The sequence below is a fragment of the Numenius arquata genome, unplaced genomic scaffold (assembly GCF_964106895.1).
Source record: "Numenius arquata unplaced genomic scaffold, bNumArq3.hap1.1 HAP1_SCAFFOLD_1497, whole genome shotgun sequence".
Lineage (NCBI taxonomy): Eukaryota > Metazoa > Chordata > Aves > Charadriiformes > Scolopacidae > Numenius > Numenius arquata.
In genome coordinates this window covers 1-17191 of record NW_027415506.1, presented here as the reverse complement: position 1 = coordinate 17191, position 17191 = coordinate 1, and the positions used below count along the sequence as shown (strand labels likewise).

The 17191-nt window shown below is 59.7% G+C and overlaps 2 protein-coding genes across 2 annotated transcripts; one reads left to right on the top strand and one right to left on the bottom strand.

The window, feature by feature from the left end:
• Positions 1–879: 879 nt before the first annotated feature.
• Positions 880–5901, bottom strand: RCOR2 (REST corepressor 2; the record flags this gene model as incomplete). Its single annotated transcript, XM_074167746.1, has 7 exons — positions 5781–5901; positions 5262–5318; positions 5076–5156; positions 3333–3385; positions 3059–3220; positions 1074–1198; positions 880–949 (listed from the first exon to the last, which is right to left on the bottom strand). Coding segments are annotated over exons 1-7 (669 nt in total), but the record flags the coding sequence as incomplete, so codon positions are not given.
• A 2195-nt stretch (positions 5902–8096) lies between these two features.
• NAA40 (N-alpha-acetyltransferase 40, NatD catalytic subunit) lies at positions 8097–15793 on the top strand. The gene is made up of 9 exons (XM_074167745.1): positions 8097–8250; positions 9979–10074; positions 10241–10293; positions 10394–10489; positions 11178–11336; positions 12565–12648; positions 12745–12822; positions 13032–13093; positions 15292–15793. Exons 1-9 carry the CDS (start codon positions 8245–8247, stop codon positions 15684–15686), a joined length of 1029 nt encoding a protein of 342 aa, XP_074023846.1. The 5' UTR covers positions 8097–8244; the 3' UTR covers positions 15687–15793.
• The last annotated feature ends 1398 nt before the right edge of the window (positions 15794–17191 follow it).

Genomic DNA, 17191 nt, shown 5'->3' with positions numbered 1-17191 from the left:
GGGGGCGGCGGCGGTGCCGCGGGGGGGGGTGGTGCCGGTACTGGGCCGTTTTGGGGTAAAAAGGCTGAAATTTAGTAAATTTGGGAGGTGGGGGGGGGAAGGGGGAGGGAGCTGGGGTCACTGCGCTCACTTTTGGGGGGGCACAGGGGGAATTTGGGGGGGGCTGGGGCATCAGAGGAGGAGTTTGGGGGGGGGGTTAGTGGGTTTGGGGGGAACAGGGGGAGATTTGGGGGGGTTGGGGGGGGCACAGGGTGATTTTTGGGGGCTTTGGGGGGCCACAGGAGGAGTTTGGGGGGGCACAGGGGGAATTTGGGGGGATTGGGGGGCACAGAGTGATTTTTGGGGGGCTTTGGGGGGGCACAGGGGAAGTTTGGGGGGGACTAGGGTGTCAGAAGAGGAGTTTGGGGGGGTTTAGTGGGTTTGGGGGGAACAGGGGGATTTGGGGGGGTTTTGGGGATATAGGGGGATCTGGGGGGGCACAGGGGGAGTTTGGGGGTCACGGGGGGGCTCAGGGTAGGATTTTGGGGCACAGGGTGTGTTTTAGTGGGTTTGGGGGGGCACAGTGATTTTGGGGGGGGTTGGGGGTCACACGGTGAGATTGTGGAGGTTGGGGGGCAAAGGGGGGGTTGAGGGGGGTTGGGGGGGGCACACAGTGATTTTTGGGGGGGTTGGGGAGGCAGAGGGGGAGTTAGAGGGGCTTGGGGGGGCACAGAGTGATTTTGGGGGGGGACAGGGTGATTTGGGGGGGGGGGGTTGTGGGGCAAAGAGGGGGTTGAGGGGGGTTGTGGGGGCACAGGGTGACTTTGGGGGGGGTTGGGGGGGGGCACTTTGTGAGCGCGGTGACCCCAACCCCCCCCCACCCCCCACCCCCCCCCAAACCTCTTTTTTGGGGTCCGTCGCTTCCGTCTCCCCCTCGGTGCCGGGGCGCTGCTCCTCCGTCTCGTCGTTGCTATGGGAATGGGGAGGGGGGGGTTGAAAGCGTGTGTGTGGGGGGGGGTGTTAAGGGGCAGGGGGGGTTGGTTTTGGGGGTGTTTTTCTTTGGGGGGGGGGGGACGGGACACGGGACGGGTTACCTGTCGTCACGGTCCTTGCGGCCCAGCAGGCGTCGCGCCTGACGATCCATCAGGCTGGTCCGGCTCCGGGTTTTTTTCCAGGAGTAATAATATTTCACCAGGCTCGGGATGAGCTTGTCAGGGAGCTGGGGGGGGCGGGGGGGGGGAAAGGAGCGGGGGGGGGACACACCGGGTGAGATTTGGGAGGGCAAAGAGGGGGTTGGGGGAGGGCACAGAGTGAATTTTGGGAGGTTTGGGGGGCACAGGGGGAGTTTTGGGGGGCAAAGAGAAGGCACAGGTGAGACTGGGGGGGGTTGGGGGGCACTGGGTGAGATTTGGGGGGGCTCGGGGTGAGATTGAGGGGGTTGGGGTGAGATTGGGGGGGGGCTAGGGGTGAGATTGGGGTGTTTGGGGTGCACCGGGTGAGATTTGGGGGGGTTCGGGGTGAGATTAAGGGGTTTGGGGGGCACTGGGTGAGACTGGGGGGGGGTTGGAGTGAGATTTGGGGGGACACAGGGGGAGTTTGGGGGGGGCACAGAGTGAATTTGGGGGGGTTGGGGTGGGCAAAGAGGTGGTTGGGGGGGGCTGAAGGGGTTTGGGGGGAGCTGGGGGGGGCACTGGGTGAGATTTGGGGAGGTTTGGGGGGGAAAAGAGGTTGTTGGGGGGGCACAGAGTGAATTTTGGGGATTTGGGGGAGCACAGGTCAGGGTTTGGAGGGGGTTGGGGGCAGCTGGGGGGGGAGAAATTTGGGGGGGGCACAGAGTGAATTTTGGGGGGCAAAGAGGTGGTTGGGGGGGTTTGGGGGGAGCTAGAGGGGGCACCGGATGAGATTTGGAGAGGTTTGGGGGGGCAAAAGGGTTGTTGGGGGGGGCACAGAGTGAGTTTTGGGGGGTTTGGGGGGGCAGAGGGGGAGTTTGGAGGGATTTGGGGGGGCATGGAGTAGGATTTGGGGGGGTTTGGGGGGCACTGGGTGACTTTGGGGGACATTTGGAGGGGGTTTGGGGGAGGGGCACAGGGTGAGATTGAGGGGGTTTGGAGGGGAAAAGAGGGGGTTGGGGGGTGTTTGGGGGGGGGCAGGGTGAGATTTGGGGGCTCTGGGGGGGCCCAGGGGGAGTTTGGGGGGGGTGGGGGGGAGGTGGGAGGTGCCACCTGCTGGGATGGGGGGGGGGCAGGTGGCATCGCTGGGGGCGGGGCCAGGGGTGGCATGTACCATCCCCTATAGGGGGGAGGTCAGGGGGTGGCACGTACCATCCTGGGGGGAGAGTAGGGGGTGGCATGTGCCATCTGGGGAGGGTGGGTTGGGGTGTCAAGGAGTGGCACAAACCATATTGGGGGGAGGGGGGGGCAGGGGTGGCACGTACCATCTGGGAGGTGGGGGGGGCAGGGGTGGCATGTACCATCGGGGGGGGGACGACGAGGGGGGCATGTACCATCTAGACGGGGTGGGGGGTGGCATGTACCATCTGGGGGTGGGGGTCTCAAGGGGTGGCATGTACCATTACCTACGGAGTGTGGGGGGGGCGTCAAGGGGTGGCATGTACCATCTGGGAGGTGGGGGGGGCAGGGGTGGCATGTACCATCGGGGGGGGGAACGACGAGGGGGGCATGTACCATCTGGGGGGGGGGGGGCTCACGGGGTGGCACGTACCATTCCCTACGGAGTGGGGGGGGGGGTGTCAGGGGGTGGCATGTACCATCTGGGGGTGGTCGGGGGGTGGCATGTACTACCTCCTGGCCGCCGGGGGGGGGCGGTGGCATCTCAAGACACTCTGCCCCCCCCCCCCCCCCCCAGCACCCCATGGGGACACCCTGGGGGTCCTGTGGGGCTGGGGACCCCCAGCCCAGGGTGACACGGAGCCGCTGGATGATGCCAGGGATGGATCCAACCACAGCAATGGGGGGGGGGGGGGCAGCGCTGAGCCCCCATGGCCTCTCCTAAGGTGGGGGGGGGGGGGGGGAATTTGGGGAGGGGGGTGTTTTTTGGAGGGGGAGGGGGTTTGTCTCACCATTTGCTGGATGCGGGCGAAGCTCTTGCCGTGGAAGCTGAAGGCCTGTTCGAAGAGGACCTTGTCCTCCACGGTCCACTCGTCCGGGAAGGGGGTGAAGTTGGCCAGATCAGCCAAGGACTTCTCCACGTCGTGTTTGTGCCACAGCAGCATTCCCAGAGCCTGGCGGGGGGACACACACACACACACATGTTGTTGGTGTGTGTGTGTGTGTCAGGAAACACTTGGGGGGGGGGGCACACCCCGAGCTGTTTGGGGAGGGGGTTGATGGTACCTGCTCGATGTTGTAGCCGTGTTTGTCCTTGGCCATGGCGATGTATTTGTCCACTGAGGGGGTAAAGGGGGGTATTGGAGGGTACGGGGGGAGTTAAGATGGGGGGTTAAGGGGGGTCAAGGAGCAGTTAAGGGGGGTTAAGGGGGGTAAAGTGGGGGTTAAGGGGGGGTTGGAGCGTTAAGTGGGGGTAAAGGGGGAGTTAAGGGGAGGTAGAAGGGTGATTGGGGGGTAAAGGGAGGTTAAGAGGGCGTAAAGGGGGGGTTAAGGGGGGTAAAGTGGGGGTTGGGGGGGTTGGAGTGTTAAGGGGGGGGTAAAAGGGTGGTTGGGAGGGTTGAGGGGGGTAAAGGGGGGTTAAGGGGGGTTAAAAGGGGGTAAAGGGGGAGTTAAGGGGGGGTAAAGTGGGAGTTATGGGGGGATTGGAGGGTTAAAGGGGGGTAAAGGGGGAGGTAAAGGGGGGGGTGGGTGTAAAGGGGGTATAAAGGGGGGTTTTGGGGGTAAAAGGGGGGTAAAGGGGGAGTAGAGGGGGGACTGGAGGGTAAAGGGGGGGTAAAGGGGGAGGATTCGGAGTGTAAATGGGGTATTAGGGGGTAAAGGGAGGGTACAAGGGAGGTTAAGGGGGGTTCGGAGGGTTAAAGGGGGGTAAAGGGGTGGTTGGGGGGTAAAAGGGGCTAAAGGGGGACTTAAGGGGGGGTAGAAAGGGGATTGGGGGGTAAAGGGAGGTTAAGGGGGGTAAAGGAGGGGTTAAGGGGGGTAAAGTGGGGGTTATGGGGGCGTTGGAGGGTTAAGGGGGGTAAAGGGGGAGTTAAGGAGGGTGGAGGGGGAGTTAAGGGGGGTAAAGGGGGGTATTGCGGGGGGAAAGGGGAGTATTAGGAGATAAAGGGGGGTAAAAGGGTGGTCGGGGGGTAAAAGGGTGGTCGGGGGATTAAAAGGGGGTAAAGGGGGAGTTAAGGGGGGTAGAAGGGGGATTGGGGGGTAAAGGGAGGGTTAAGGGGGGGTTTAGGGGGGTTAAAAGGGGGTGAAGGTGGGGTAAAGGGGGAGTTAAGGGGGGTTGGGGGTAAAAGGGGGGGTAAAGATGGATTTGGGGGTAAAAGGGGGGATTAAGAGGGGGTAAAGGGGGAGTTGAGGGGGTTAAATGGAGGTAAAGGGGGAGTTAAGGGGGACTTGGGGGGTAAAGCGGGGATAAAGGTGGGATTGGGGGATAAAGGGGGGGTAAAAGGGTGTTGGGGGGTAAAGGGGGAGTAACGGGGGGGTTAAAAGGGGGTGAAGTGGGGGTTAAAAGGGGGTGCTGGGGGTTAAGGGGGATTTTGGGGGTAAAGGCGGGGTTAAGGGGGAATAAAGGGGGGGTTAAAGAGGGTGAAGGGTGGATTGGGGAGTAAAAAGGAGGGCTAAGGGGGGGCAAAAGGGGGGGTTAGAGGAGGTTGGGGGGCAAGGGGGGGTATAGGAGGGTAAGGGGGGATAAGGGGTGTTGTGGGGGGGGCAAAGAGGGTATTGGGGGGCAAAAGGGGGGTTGGGGCCATAAAGGGGGAGTTAAGGGGGGGTAGAAGGGGGATTGGGGGGGCAAATGAGGTGGGGGGGGGCACAGGGTGGGTAAAAGGGGGTGTTACGGGGGGTAACGGAGGGGTTGGGGGGAGTAAAGAGGGTGTTGCGGAATAAAGGGGGTACTGGGGGGTTGGGGAGCACCTCGCAGCCCCCCCCCCCCCCCAAACTGAGGGACACCCCGATAGGATTTGGGGGGGGGCTCACGTTTGGCATCCGAGACGCAGTGGTTGGGGGCCCAGACCAGCATCCCCTTTAGCTCCTTGTTGCTGTAGCGGGCGGGGCTCTCTGGGGGGGGGCGAAGGGGCAGGAGGTCAAAGGGGGGGGGGGGTGACACCCCTTAACAGCCCCCTCCACCCCCACCCCACGGGACCCCCCCCAAATCATCCCTACCTGGTTTGCAGTCGGGGATCACCGCCTGGTAGTCAGCCCCAACCCGGATCATGCTGTCTGGCGGGGGGGGGGGGAGAGGGAAAAGGGGGGGGACACAGGGGTTAATTAGGGGGATGAGGGTTAACGGGGGGGTCCCCGGGGGTGTATGAAGAGTGGGGGGGTGGTCAGCAGTTGTGCCCCCCTCCCCACCAGCAAACAAAGCCGGCGGCCGGCGCACACGCGGGCGGCCGGGGACAATGGGGACGGGGCTTTGTTTCCCCCCCCCTCCACCATGTCCCTGTCCCCACCACCACCAAAAAAAATCCGTGGCGGGGGGGGGGGGGCATGACGTGAACGCAGCCCCCCCCCCAACACGTGGGGCGAGCGTGGTGCCCCGACACACGCGTGTGGCATGTTGGGGGGGGACCCCGGCGTGTTTTTTTGGTGGGGTGAAGGGGGACACAGGGGTGTTTGGGGGGGCGGGGAAGGGGGGGGGGGCATAGGTGTGTTTTGTAGCGGGGGGGGGACACACACACTCACCGTGGGCGTGCTCGTCCTCGCTGCCCTCGTCCTCGGAGGCGGGGGGGCCACCACCGGCAGCCACCGACTTCGCCCGGCTGCGGGACAGGATCCCCGAGGGCTTCTCCATCACCGACGGCATCGCCTAGGGAGGGAAGGGGGGGGGTGTCAGTATGACAACCCCCCCCCAAACCCCGCCCCGGGGGCACCCCACAAGGATGGAGGGGGGGAGGAGGGCGCTCAGCCTCCCCTCAAACTTCAGCCCAACCTTGGTTATTTTGTGGGGGGGGGGGTGGGGGGAGTGGGAATTTGGGGAGGGGGGACGCGGTGTTGCTGCCTTGGGTGGCCAGGGTCCCACCCCCCTCCAAAAAAAGAGGAAACCCCCCCAAAATGGGGAGTAAAGTTGGGGGTGGGGTAAAGGAGGGGGAGGGATGGGTTGGGGGAGTGTTTTTGGGGGGGGGTGTCACAGCACCCACCCAAGCCCACCCGCGCCCACACAATGCGCTGCCGGCCGCTCCCGCCGCCTGACGGTGCCAAAGTAGTTCCAGCTCCCCCGGCCTCAGCACGGCCCCCCCGCCCCCAGCGTACCCCTCCGCCGGCGGCAAGTGGGGGGGGGGGGTCACGGGGGAGGGGGGGGGCAAACATGGGGGTCCCAGCCTCGCACACTCCCCCATGGCGAGGCTGGGACCCATAGCGTGTGGGGTGTACATGCATGTGTGGGGCCGTGTCACCCCCCTGTGTGTGGCTGGAGGGAACAAAGGGCCAGGGGGCGGCAGGGGAAGCAGGGGGCTGATGTGGGGCTGGGGGGGCCGTGGGGCTGGGGGGGCCATAGGGCTGGTGTGGGGCTGAGGGTCTGTCTCACTGTGGGGCTGGGGAGGCTGTGGGTTCCATGGGGATGATGTGGGGCAGGGGAAACCATGGGGCTAGGGGGCTTCTGTGGGGCTGGGGGGGGCATAGGGCTGATGTGGGGCTGGGGAAACCATGGGGCCCGGGGGCTCCTGTGGGGATGGGGGGGGGGGCATAGGGCTGACATGGGGCTGAGGGTCTTTCTCACTGTGGGGCTCGGGGGGCTGTGGGTGCCATGGGGATGATGTGGGGCAGGGGAACCATGGGGCTGGGGGAATCCTGTGCGGCTGCTGTGGGGCTGGAGGGGTCTGTCCCACTGTGGAGCTGGGTGGGCCATGGGGCTGATGTGGGACAGGGGGGCTCCTGTGGGGCTGGGGGGGTGTGGCGATCTCCCCCCACCATCACAGGCTCCCTGATGCTCACACATCATGGGGCTGCCCCACACATTCCTACTACCCCCCTTCCCACCCCCCTCATCTGGGGGTGCTCACTGCTGTGGGGTCCTGTGGGGCGCAGAGGTGGGGATGGAGGTGTGGGGTGCCCCCCATTGCTGGGGGGGCTGCAATGGGGCTGGGTATGGGCTATGGGGCTGCTGTGGGTCAGGGCTCAGGGGTGGGCTGTGGGGCCACTATGGGGCAGGGCTGTGGGGCAAGCCAAAGACCCTAGGGCCAGGATGTGCGGCAGGGCTACGGGGAAAGCTGAGGGCTCTCATACCAGGCTGCGGGGCTGGGCTATGAGGCAGGGTTATGGGCCATGCTGAGGGCCCCAGGACAGGCTGTGGGGTCAAGCTATGGGGCAGGCTGAGGGGCCTGGGTCCAGGCTATGGGGCCAAGCCATGGGGCAGGCCAAGGGCTGTGGGAGTGGGCTGTGGGGCGAAGTTATGTGCTGTGCTGAGGACCCTGGGGCTGGGCTGTGGGGCAGGCGCAGGGCTATGGGGGGAGACTGTGGGGCTGGTCTGTGGGGCAGGCCAAGGGCTGTGGGGCCAGGCTACGGGGCAGGGTTATGGGCTGTGCTGAGGGCTGTGGGGCTGGTCTGTGGGACAGCATTATGGGGCAGGGCCATGGGCCGTGCTTAGGGCTATGGGGCCAGGCTATGGGACAGGGTTATGGGCTGGGCTGAGGGGTCAGGCTGCGGGCCAGGCCGTGGGGCAGGGTTATGGGCTGTGCTGAGGGCTATGGGGCAGGGCTGTGGGTCGTGCCGAATGCCGTGGGGCCGGGCTGTGGGCCCGCCGTGGGTCAGACCTGATGGCGGTGGCTCCGCGATGGCGCCGCTCCCCTCAGCGAATGGGCGTAGCCCACCCCCCTTTCCCGCCCTCGCCCCTCTCAGCCAATCAGCGACGAGCTGCCTTCGCGCCCAACGGCGCCGCCACGCGCCGGCTCCCCTGCCCCGACAGCGCATGCGCCTTCCCCTCACGCCCCCCCCCCCCCCTTGGCCGCTTGCAGCAACGCGCATGCGCGGCCGCTCGCTCTCCGGCCCCCCTCCCCTCCGCGCAGGCGCAGTGGCGCCGGCCGGCCGCAGGCTCGCGCGCCTCGCGCTCCTCCCCCCCCGTATATATAGGGCGCGCTCCCGCGCGCGTCCCCTCAGTCCCCTCCGCGCCCCCGCGCCGTGAGGAGCCGCTGCGGCCGCGCTCGCCGCCGCCATGGGGGTGAGTGGGGCCTGGCCTGGCCGGGTCGGGCGGGCCCTTTGAGGGGCCTCTGAGGCCATTTGGAGCTATCTGAGAGGATGAGGGGAGCTCCTGTGAGGAGATAAGGGGTTTCTACGAGGGGTTTTAGGACCCTCCGAGGGGTTTGGGGGCTCCTCTGAGTAGACACGGGGCCTCTATGAGGGGATCTGGGACGCCCTGAGGGTTTGGGGGCTTTTACGAAGAGATGAGGGGATTTGAGACCCTCCGAGGGAATTAGGGGCTCCTATGAGGAGGCTTGCGACCTTTGGTTGGCATTTGGGGCCATCTGAGGACATTTGGGGCTCCTATGAGGGTGTTTGGGGCTCTACAAGGAGACTGGGGGCTCCCGAGAGGAGTCTTGGAGCCCTATGAAAGTATTAGGGGCTTCTATGAGGAGATTTGGGACTTTTCGTGGGGACTGGGGGCTCCTGTGAGGAAATTTAGGACCTTTTGTGTGTATTTGGAGCGCTTGTGAGGAAACTTGAGACCCTCTGAGGGGTCTTGGGGCTCTGCAGAGGTATTTAGGGCTCCTGCGAGGAGACTTGGGTCCCTCCGAGGGACTCTGAGGTTCTTGTGAGGAGTTTGGGGACTTTTTGTAGGGATTTGGGGCTCCCATCAGGAAATGTGGGACCCTCTGGGGGGCTGGAGGGAGATGGGGAGGACTTGGAGGGGGGATTTGGGGATCTCAGCAGGGTTTGGGGGGGGGCTGTGGGATGTTGGGTGCAATAGGGTTCATTCAGAGGCCCCCAAGGGTTTTGGAGGTCCCTGTGGGGGGGACAGTGGGGACACTGAGGGACCCCAGAGACCTCACCCCACCTCCCATCTAACCACAGACCCCAATCGCCAGGAAACTGGCAGATTTTTCCCTAAAATGAGCCAAAACCGGAGATTTTTAGTGTCTGCATCTCAGCCGGCAGCAGGTGGGAGGAGAAAAAACGCTGCTCCAACTCCCAAAAGGCCTTGATTTCCCCCCAAAACACCAACAGGTGTATTTCTGGAGGAGGCTCGCCCTGTCCCGTTCCCCAAACCACACACATCAGAGTTTTTTTTTTTCTGTAAAATACTGACTTTAGGATGTTTTTAACTTAGTTTTGATGAAGGTGAAGCTCAGGAATCCCCCCGATCCCCTTCGACATCCTGCAGCTCATTGGGGTTTGCTGCGGATTTGGAGGGATCCCAGCAGGATTATGGGGCTCCCCTCCTTCATTTTGGGGTAAAATCACCCACCTTTGGGTGATTTCTGCCCGTGGACTCCTAAAATTCAAGAGAAAGAAACACTTAAAAGCTCAAAAAAAACTTTAAAGTCAATGCTGCTCAGCACCATCTCCTCATCCTGATGTGTCTAACGAGCGCTGGCTTCATTAAAACACCAAAGGTTTTGGGGCAAAACCTTGTTAATTCAATTAAAACAGTGTGAGCAGGACGCAGCAAAGCTTTCCCTCTCCCACAGTGACCGGAAGGGTTCAATGCACCCCATGCACTCATCAAAACTCTGTTTTTTACCCCAAAATCACTTTTTTGCAAGGATTTTCACACAAACCCTGCTCCTCACCTGTGGCTTGTTTGTTTTTTTTTTTCCCCCCGTGGGCTTTAATTATTATTAATTTCTGGGCAAAACTTCTTTGCTGTTGGTGGCAGAGTTTTGTTATTTGTTAAAATCACCCGGATTTAGTGAAAATTCTCTTTTTTTTCCGCCGCTTTTTGCCGCAGAGGAAATCGAGCAAAGCCAAGGAGAAGAAGCAGAAGCGCCTGGAGGAGCGAGCGGCCATGGACGCCGTCTGCGCCAAGGTGGAAGCCGCCAACAAAGTGAGTGTGTGTCCCCCCCCCTTGAAAAACTGGGCCAAAAACCCCCGGAATGGGTAAAAAAAACAAAAAAAACCCAAAAAACCCCGTTGCTGAGCGGGAGCGAAACTTTGCCTGCTTGGTGTTTGTTTTTTGGTTTTTTTCCGGGGTGTTGTTTAATTTCTTCCAGCTTGAAGATCCCCTGGAAGCTTTCCCAGTTTTTAAGAAATACGACCGGAACGGGTGAGTGTTGCCCGTCGCGGTGTCACCGAGGCCCTTTTCCTGGCGCCTCCGGTGGGTTTTCCCGCTGCCGACGCCGTTTCCCTCCCGGAATCTCCCCCAGTTTGAACGTCGTCATCGAGTGCAAACGCGTCTCCGGGCTGGAACCCGCCACCCTCGACTGGGCCTTCGACCTCACCAAGGCCAACATGCAGACGCTGTGAGTCGGGGAGGGGGGGGGAAATCGTTGGCGTCCCAAATCCTTGGGGTTTTGGCCCAAAAATCGTTGGGGTTTTTTTTTTTTTGCTCCAATTTGTGGCATTTGGGGGGTTCTTTTTGCCCCCAATTTGTGGCATTTTGGGGTGGTTTTTTGCCCCCAATTTGTGGCATTTTGGGGTTTTTTTTGCCCCCAATTTGTGGCATTTTGGGGTGGTTTTTTGCTCCAATTTGTGGCATTTGGGGGGTTCTTTTTGCCCCCAATTTGTGGCATTTTGGGGTGATTTTTTGCCCCCAATTTGTGGCATTTTGGGGTGGTTTTTTGCTCCAATTTGTGGCATTTTGGGGTGGTTTTTTGCTCCAATTTGTGGGATTTTGGGGTTTTTTTTGCCCCCAATTTGTGGGATTTTGGGGGTTTTTTTGCCCCCAATTTGTGGCATTTTGGGGGTTTTTTTGCCCCCAATTTGTGGGATTTTGGGGGTGTTTTTTGCTCCAATTTGTGGGATTTTGGGGGTGTTTTTTGCTCTAATTTGTGGGATTTTGGGGGGGTTTGCCCCCATATCATTGGGTTGTCCGTCCCCCCCCCCCCAAAAAAAATCCTCATGTGGATTCCCCCCTCCAACCATTAGTGGATTTTGCCCCAAAAATCATTGTGGTTTGGTTTTTCCCCCCCCCCCCCCAAACCCGGGCAGGTACGAGCAGAGCGAGTGGGGCTGGAAGGAGCGGGAGAAACGGGAAGAGCTTCGGGACGAGCGAGCCTGGTACCTCATCGCCCGCGATCCCAACGCCGCCCCCGTCGCCTTCTCCCACTTCCGCTTCGACGTCGAGTGTGGAGACGAGGTCCTCTACTGGTGGGTATCCCCCCAAAACGACCAAACCAAAAAAAAAACCAACCCAAAAAAGGGTTAGCCGCCTACGATGGCACGACCGGTTGGAGAGGTGAAGGGAAGGCGGTGGATGGTGTCTACCTTGGCTTCAGGAAGGGTTTTGACAACCACAGGGTCCTCGTAGGAGAGCTTAGGAAGCGTGGAGTAGAAGAACGGACAGGGAGGTGGATTGAGCTCAGAGGGTTGTGATCGGTGGCGCAGAGTCCTGTTGGAGGTCCGTGACCGCTGGTGTCCCCCAGGGGTCCAGTCCTCTTCAATATATTCATCGATGAGCTGGATTGAAGGGATGGAATTGTCCCCTCAGCAAGTTTGCTGATGACACCAAATTGGGAGGGGTGGTTGACGCACCAGGAGGCTGGGCCACCATCCAGAGAGACCTGGAGAGTTGGGCAGAGGAACCTGATGAAGTTCCACCAAGGGCAAGTGTAGGGTGCTGCACCTGGGGAGGAACAACCCCCTGTACCAGGACTGGTTGGGGGTGACCTGCTGGAGAGCAGCTCTGAGGAGAAAGACCTGGGAGTCCTGGTGGCCAAGGGGATGACCGTGAGCCAACAATGTGCCCTGGTGGCCAAGAAGGCCAAGGGCATCCTGGGGGGACATCAGGAAGAGTGTGGAGAACCTCAAGGGAGGTCATCCTGCCCCCTCTGCTTTGCCCTGGTGAGGCCCCATCTGGAGCACTGGGACCAGTTCTGGGCTCACCAGTTCCAGAAGGACAGGGTACTGCTGGAGAGGGTCCATCAAAAGGCTTCGGAGATGCTGAGGGGCCTGGAGCATCTCTCTTAGGAGGAAAGGCTGAGGGACTTGGGGCTTTTTAGTCTGGAGAAGACTGAGGGGGGATCTCATCAAGGGTGGGTGTCAGGAGGATGGGGCCGGTCTTTTCCTAGTGGTGCCCAGTGACAGGACAAGAGGGAACGGGCACAAACTGGAACATAATTATGAAGTTCCACCTAAAGCTGAGGAGAAACTTCTTCACTTTGAGGGTGGGGGAGCCCTGGAAGAGGCTGCCCAGAAGAGGTGGTGGAGTTTCCAATCTCTGGAGACATTCCAAACCCCACCTGGACAACGTTGGCGGGGGGGTTGGAGGAGATGATCTCCAGAGGTCCCTTCCCATCCCAAATCTGGGATTTTTGGGGTTGGGTTGTTTTTTTTTTGTTTTTTTTTTTTTTTTAATTTTATTTTTGTCTTCCCGCAGTTACGAGGTGCAGCTGGAGAGCAGAGTGCGGAGACGAGGGCTGGGCAAATTCCTCCTCCAGATCCTCCAGCTGGTGGCCAACAGGTGATGAGCACGGGGCATGGTTTTGGGGTAAAAATAGGCAGTTTTGGGGCTGAACACCCCTAGCTGAGCTCCCCCCCCCGCACCCATCCTCCCCAGCACCCAGATGAAGAAGGTGATGCTGACGGTCTTTAAACACAACCACGGCGCCTACCAGTTCTTCCGAGAAGCGCTCCAGTAAGAGTTTAAAAACTCCTAAAACTCCCTAAATTTGCTCGGTTTTACCCCATTTTTATTTTTTTTTATATATATATATACATATATATATTCCTCCCCCCCCCCCCCGGGAGGAGGGGGTGGGGTGGGTGGTAAGGGGCGGGGGGGGAGGGTGGGGGTGTTAGTTTGTCCGTCTGTAACACGTTGTTTTCGCACGACTGTCTTTTCAGTGCGCTGGCAACGTGCCGGGGCCGGGCGCCGCGGGCAGGAGGGGAAGGGGCAGCCGAGAGAGGTGGGTGCTCGGGGGTGTCCCCCCCCCACCTCGGCGCCAGGGCCCGGCCCGGGGAGGGTGGGGTGGGGGAAAGAGAAAGAGAGAGAGACAGACAGACAGACAGATCGACCGACCCATTTCTGGGGGGGTTTCACCCAATTTCCAGGGGGTTTTGCCCATTTTGCCCCTTTTCTGGATTTTTTTTAACCCATTTTCCAGGGGTTTTTAACCGTTTTTGTCATTTTTGAACCCGTTTTCAGGGGGGTTTGTCCCTTTTCTGGGGTTTTGAACCCATTTTCAGGGGTTTTTAACCGTTTTTGTCATTTTTGAACCCGTTTTCAGGGGGGTTTGCCCCTTTTCTGGGGGTTTTGAACCCATTTTCCAGGGGTTTTTAAACATTTTTGTCATTTTTTAACCCGTTTTCAGGGGGTTTTGTCCCTTTTCTGGGGTTTTGAACCCATTTTCAGGGGTTTTGTCCCTTTTCTGGGGTTTTGAACCCATTTTCAGGGGTTTTGCCCCTTTTCTGGGTGTTTTGAACCCATTTTCTAGGGGTTTTTAACCATTTTTTTCATTTTTTAACCCGTTTTCAGGGGGGTTTGAACCCATTTTCAGGGGGTTTTAACCGTTTTTGTCATTTTTGAACCCATTTTCAGGGGTTTTGCCCCTTTTCTGGGGGGTTTTAACCCATTTTCCAGGGGTTTTTAACCATTTTTGTCATTTTTGAACCAGTTTTCAGGGGGCTTTGCCCCTTTTCTGGGGGTTTTGAACCCATTTTCCAGGGGGTTTTAACCGTTTTGTAATTTTTGAACCCATTTTCCAGGGGGTCTTAACCATTTTTGAACCCATTTTCCAGGGGTTTTTAACCATTTTTGTCATTTTTGAACCCATTTTCAGGGGTTTTGCCCCTTTTCTGGGTTCTTGAACCCATTCTCCAGGGGTTTTTAACCATTTCTATCATTTCTGAACTAATTCTCAGGGGGGGTTGCCCTTTTTCCAGAGTTTTTTAACCATTTTTGTCATTTTTGAACCCATTTTCTGGGGTTTTTGCCCCTTTTCTGGGTGTTTTTAACCCGTTTTCCAGGTGAGTTTTGCCCCTTTTTCACGGTTTTTGAACCCATTTTCCTTTTTAATTCCATTTTCTGGGCATTTTTCTCTTCTAACCCCATTTTCCAGGTGTTTGGGGTTTTTTTACCAATTCCCCAGGGATTTTAACTGTTTTCTGGATGTTTTTAGGGTTTTTTTTAAATCCCTTTCCTATTTTTTTTTTAATCCCTTTCTGGGTGTTTTTGTTTTAATCCCCCCCCCCCCCCCCCTTTTTTTTTTCTTCTTTGGAGCATTTTAACCCCATTTTCAGGGCCTTTGGGTCGTTTTTACCCATTTCCCAGATATTCATGGGGCTATTTCTTAATTCTTTTTCCATTTGGGTTTTTATTATCCCTTTTCTGGGTGTTTTTAGTCCCTTTTCTGGGTGTTTTTATCCCCTTTTTGGACCCATTTTCTGGGTGTTTTTATCCCCTTTTTGGACCCATTTTCTGGGTGTTTTTATCCTTTTCTGGGCGTTTTTAATCCTTTTCCAACCCCTTTTCTGGGCGTTTTTTATCCCTTTTCTGGGCGTTTTTTATCCCTTTTCTGGGCGTTTTTTATCCCTTTTCTGGGCGTTTTTTATCCCTTTTTTTATCCCATTTTCTGGGCGTTTTTTATCCCTTTTTTTATCCCATTTCTGGGCGGTTTTTTATCCCTTTTTTTATCCCATTTCTGGCGGTTTTTATCCCTTTTCTGCCTTTCTCAACCCATTTTTTTTTTTAAGCTTTTTTCTTTTTTTTTTAAATCCCATTTTTGCTTTTCCCAACCCATTTTTGGGCCAATTTTAACCTTTGAACCCCATTTTTTGGGCCTGTTTAATTTTATTTATTTATTTATTTACTTATTTTAACCCTTTCCCGACTCGTTCTTAACCCCTTCCCCAGCTATTTTTTTTTTTTTTAATAATATGGGATGATTTTAACCCTTTTTCGATTATTTTTTCCCCCCCCTCCTCCCCCCCTCAATGCCCCCCCCCCCAGCCAGAGAGGGTGACACCGGAGTTGGGGGGGTGGGGTGGGGTGTGTGTGACATTGGGGGGGGGGGAAGGGGTCGGGGTGATGCTGGGGGGGGTTCGGTGGTGGTGGTGGGTGGGTGATGAGGTCATGATGATGTCATCACCCCACCCCCCCCCCCAGGTTCGAGGTGGACGCCGCCTCCCCCAGCGTCTCCGGCTGCTGCGGGGACGATTCCTCCTACGAGATCCTCAGCCGCCGGACCAAAATTCGGGGGACCCCCACCCCGGGGGGGGTGGGGACGACACCCTGCGGGGGTGCTGCCGCTGAGCCCCTCCCCCCACCCCAAAAACAAAACAAAAAAAACAACAAAAAAAAACCCTTTTCACCCCAAAAACCCTCAGGAAACCCCTCCACCCCCCTGCAAACCCTACACCCCCCCTCCCCCCATCCCCCACCTTGGGGGAGGGGGGTACTGGGGGGGGGGGGGGAGGAGTGGGATGGGGGGGGGTGGAGAGGGTTGGTTTTGGGGCTGGAAGGGAGTTTTTTTGGTTTTTTGCCCTTTTGGGTTTTTTTGATGCCTCGCGGGAGTCGAGGCCCCTTCCCTCCCCCCCCCCCCTCCGCCTTTTTCTTGCGTTTCCCCCTCCCCCCCCTTTTGGGTTTGTACGTTACAAATAAATAATGATGAAAAAGGGGGGGTTTGGCCTCATCCTGGGGCGGGGGGGGCCCTCCCAGTTGCCCCCCCCCACCCCTCCCAGTTACTTACTGGGAGAATCAGCGCCCCCTCGCGGGCTGGAGGACTGCGTGACACCCCCCCAGGGGGCGGGGCTTTTGAGCGCGGGGGGTGTGGTCTTGGCGCGGGGGGGCGGAGCCTCAGCCAAGGGCAGTGGCCGCGGGGGGGCGTGGTTATGCTTGACGGGCGTGATCAAGAAGTGGGGTCTAAAGGGGCGGGGGCTTGCACGAAGGGGCGTGGTTTTGAAGGCGGAGTGGGAGGAGCTAGGGGCGCCGAGGGATGTAAAGGAGGCGGGGCACGTAAACTTACGCCACCACGCCGCCGGAAGTGACGCGCACTTCCGCTGCCGCCATGCCGTTCGCCGCCCGCCTTGCCGGTTCCCTCCTGCGCTCCGCGGCCAGGCCCGGCCCGGCCCGGCGCGGCATCATCTCGGGGCCGCCGCAGCATCCGCTGGGGCCCGGGGTGAGCGCGGGGAAGCCGCTTAGGGGGGAGGGAGGGAGAGAGGAGGGAGGGAGGGAAGGAAGGAAGGAACCGGGGGCAGCGGGTGACCTTGGGCCGGGAAGAACGGAGCTGACGGCGCTGCGCCCGCAGGAGAGCGTCGTGGGCTTCCTCGCCATGTTCGCCGCCTGCATGGGGCCGGCCGCCTGGGTGCTCGCCCACCTGGAGGAATACAAGAAGCGGGAGTGATACCCCCACACCCCCGTCCCCGTCCCCCCTCCGACTTCCACCGGGACCACCCACCGCCGGGACCATCCACCGCCGGGACCACCGGGGGGGGGGCCGCCGAACCGGGCTCCCCCAACCCCGCCGCCGATGGGACCATCCCGATCTCCCCCACCCCCAATAAAGTCCGATGAACCCGGCTCCGAGTCCCTCCGAAGGGGGGGGGGAGGCGGGGGCGGGGGTGGGGGTGGGAGGGGGGAGGCTGTGACGTCACGGGAGCGGTGGGGGTGGGTGGATGGAGGGGGGGGCTCCCAAGGTCGTGGGACTGGTTGCTAGGGGGAGGGGCTTGTTGCTGGGAAGCCCTGGACTAGTTGCTAGGGGCGGGATCCGTCGCTAGGGGCGGAGCCACTCCGGCCCCAGCCCGTCTCTAGGGGCGTGGCCTGTTGCTAGGGGGCGGAGCCATTCTACTCCGGGCAGTATCCAAGGGCGGGGCTTGTTGCTAGGGGCGGGGCTGCTCCCTACACGTCCCGTTGCGAGGGGCGGGGCCTGTCGGTAGGGCTCTCCCAGAACGCCACTTCCGGGGGCGGCCGCCGGGCACTTCCGGTCTCCCGGCGGACCATAGAGTTCCACTTCCGGGGGACGGAGGGGCGGGAGGAAGAGACGTGGCAGTGACGTCACGCGTCGGCC

Bases quoted from the DNA above. Each gene is read 5' to 3' on its own strand.
- NAA40 (XM_074167745.1), top strand. The intron at 10,294-10,393 runs GTGAGTGTTGCC...AATCTCCCCCAG, and splicing joins AAGAAATACGACCGGAACGG to TTTGAACGTCGTCATCGAGT. The intron at 12,823-13,031 runs GTAAGAGTTTAA...CTGTCTTTTCAG, and splicing joins TTCTTCCGAGAAGCGCTCCA to TGCGCTGGCAACGTGCCGGG.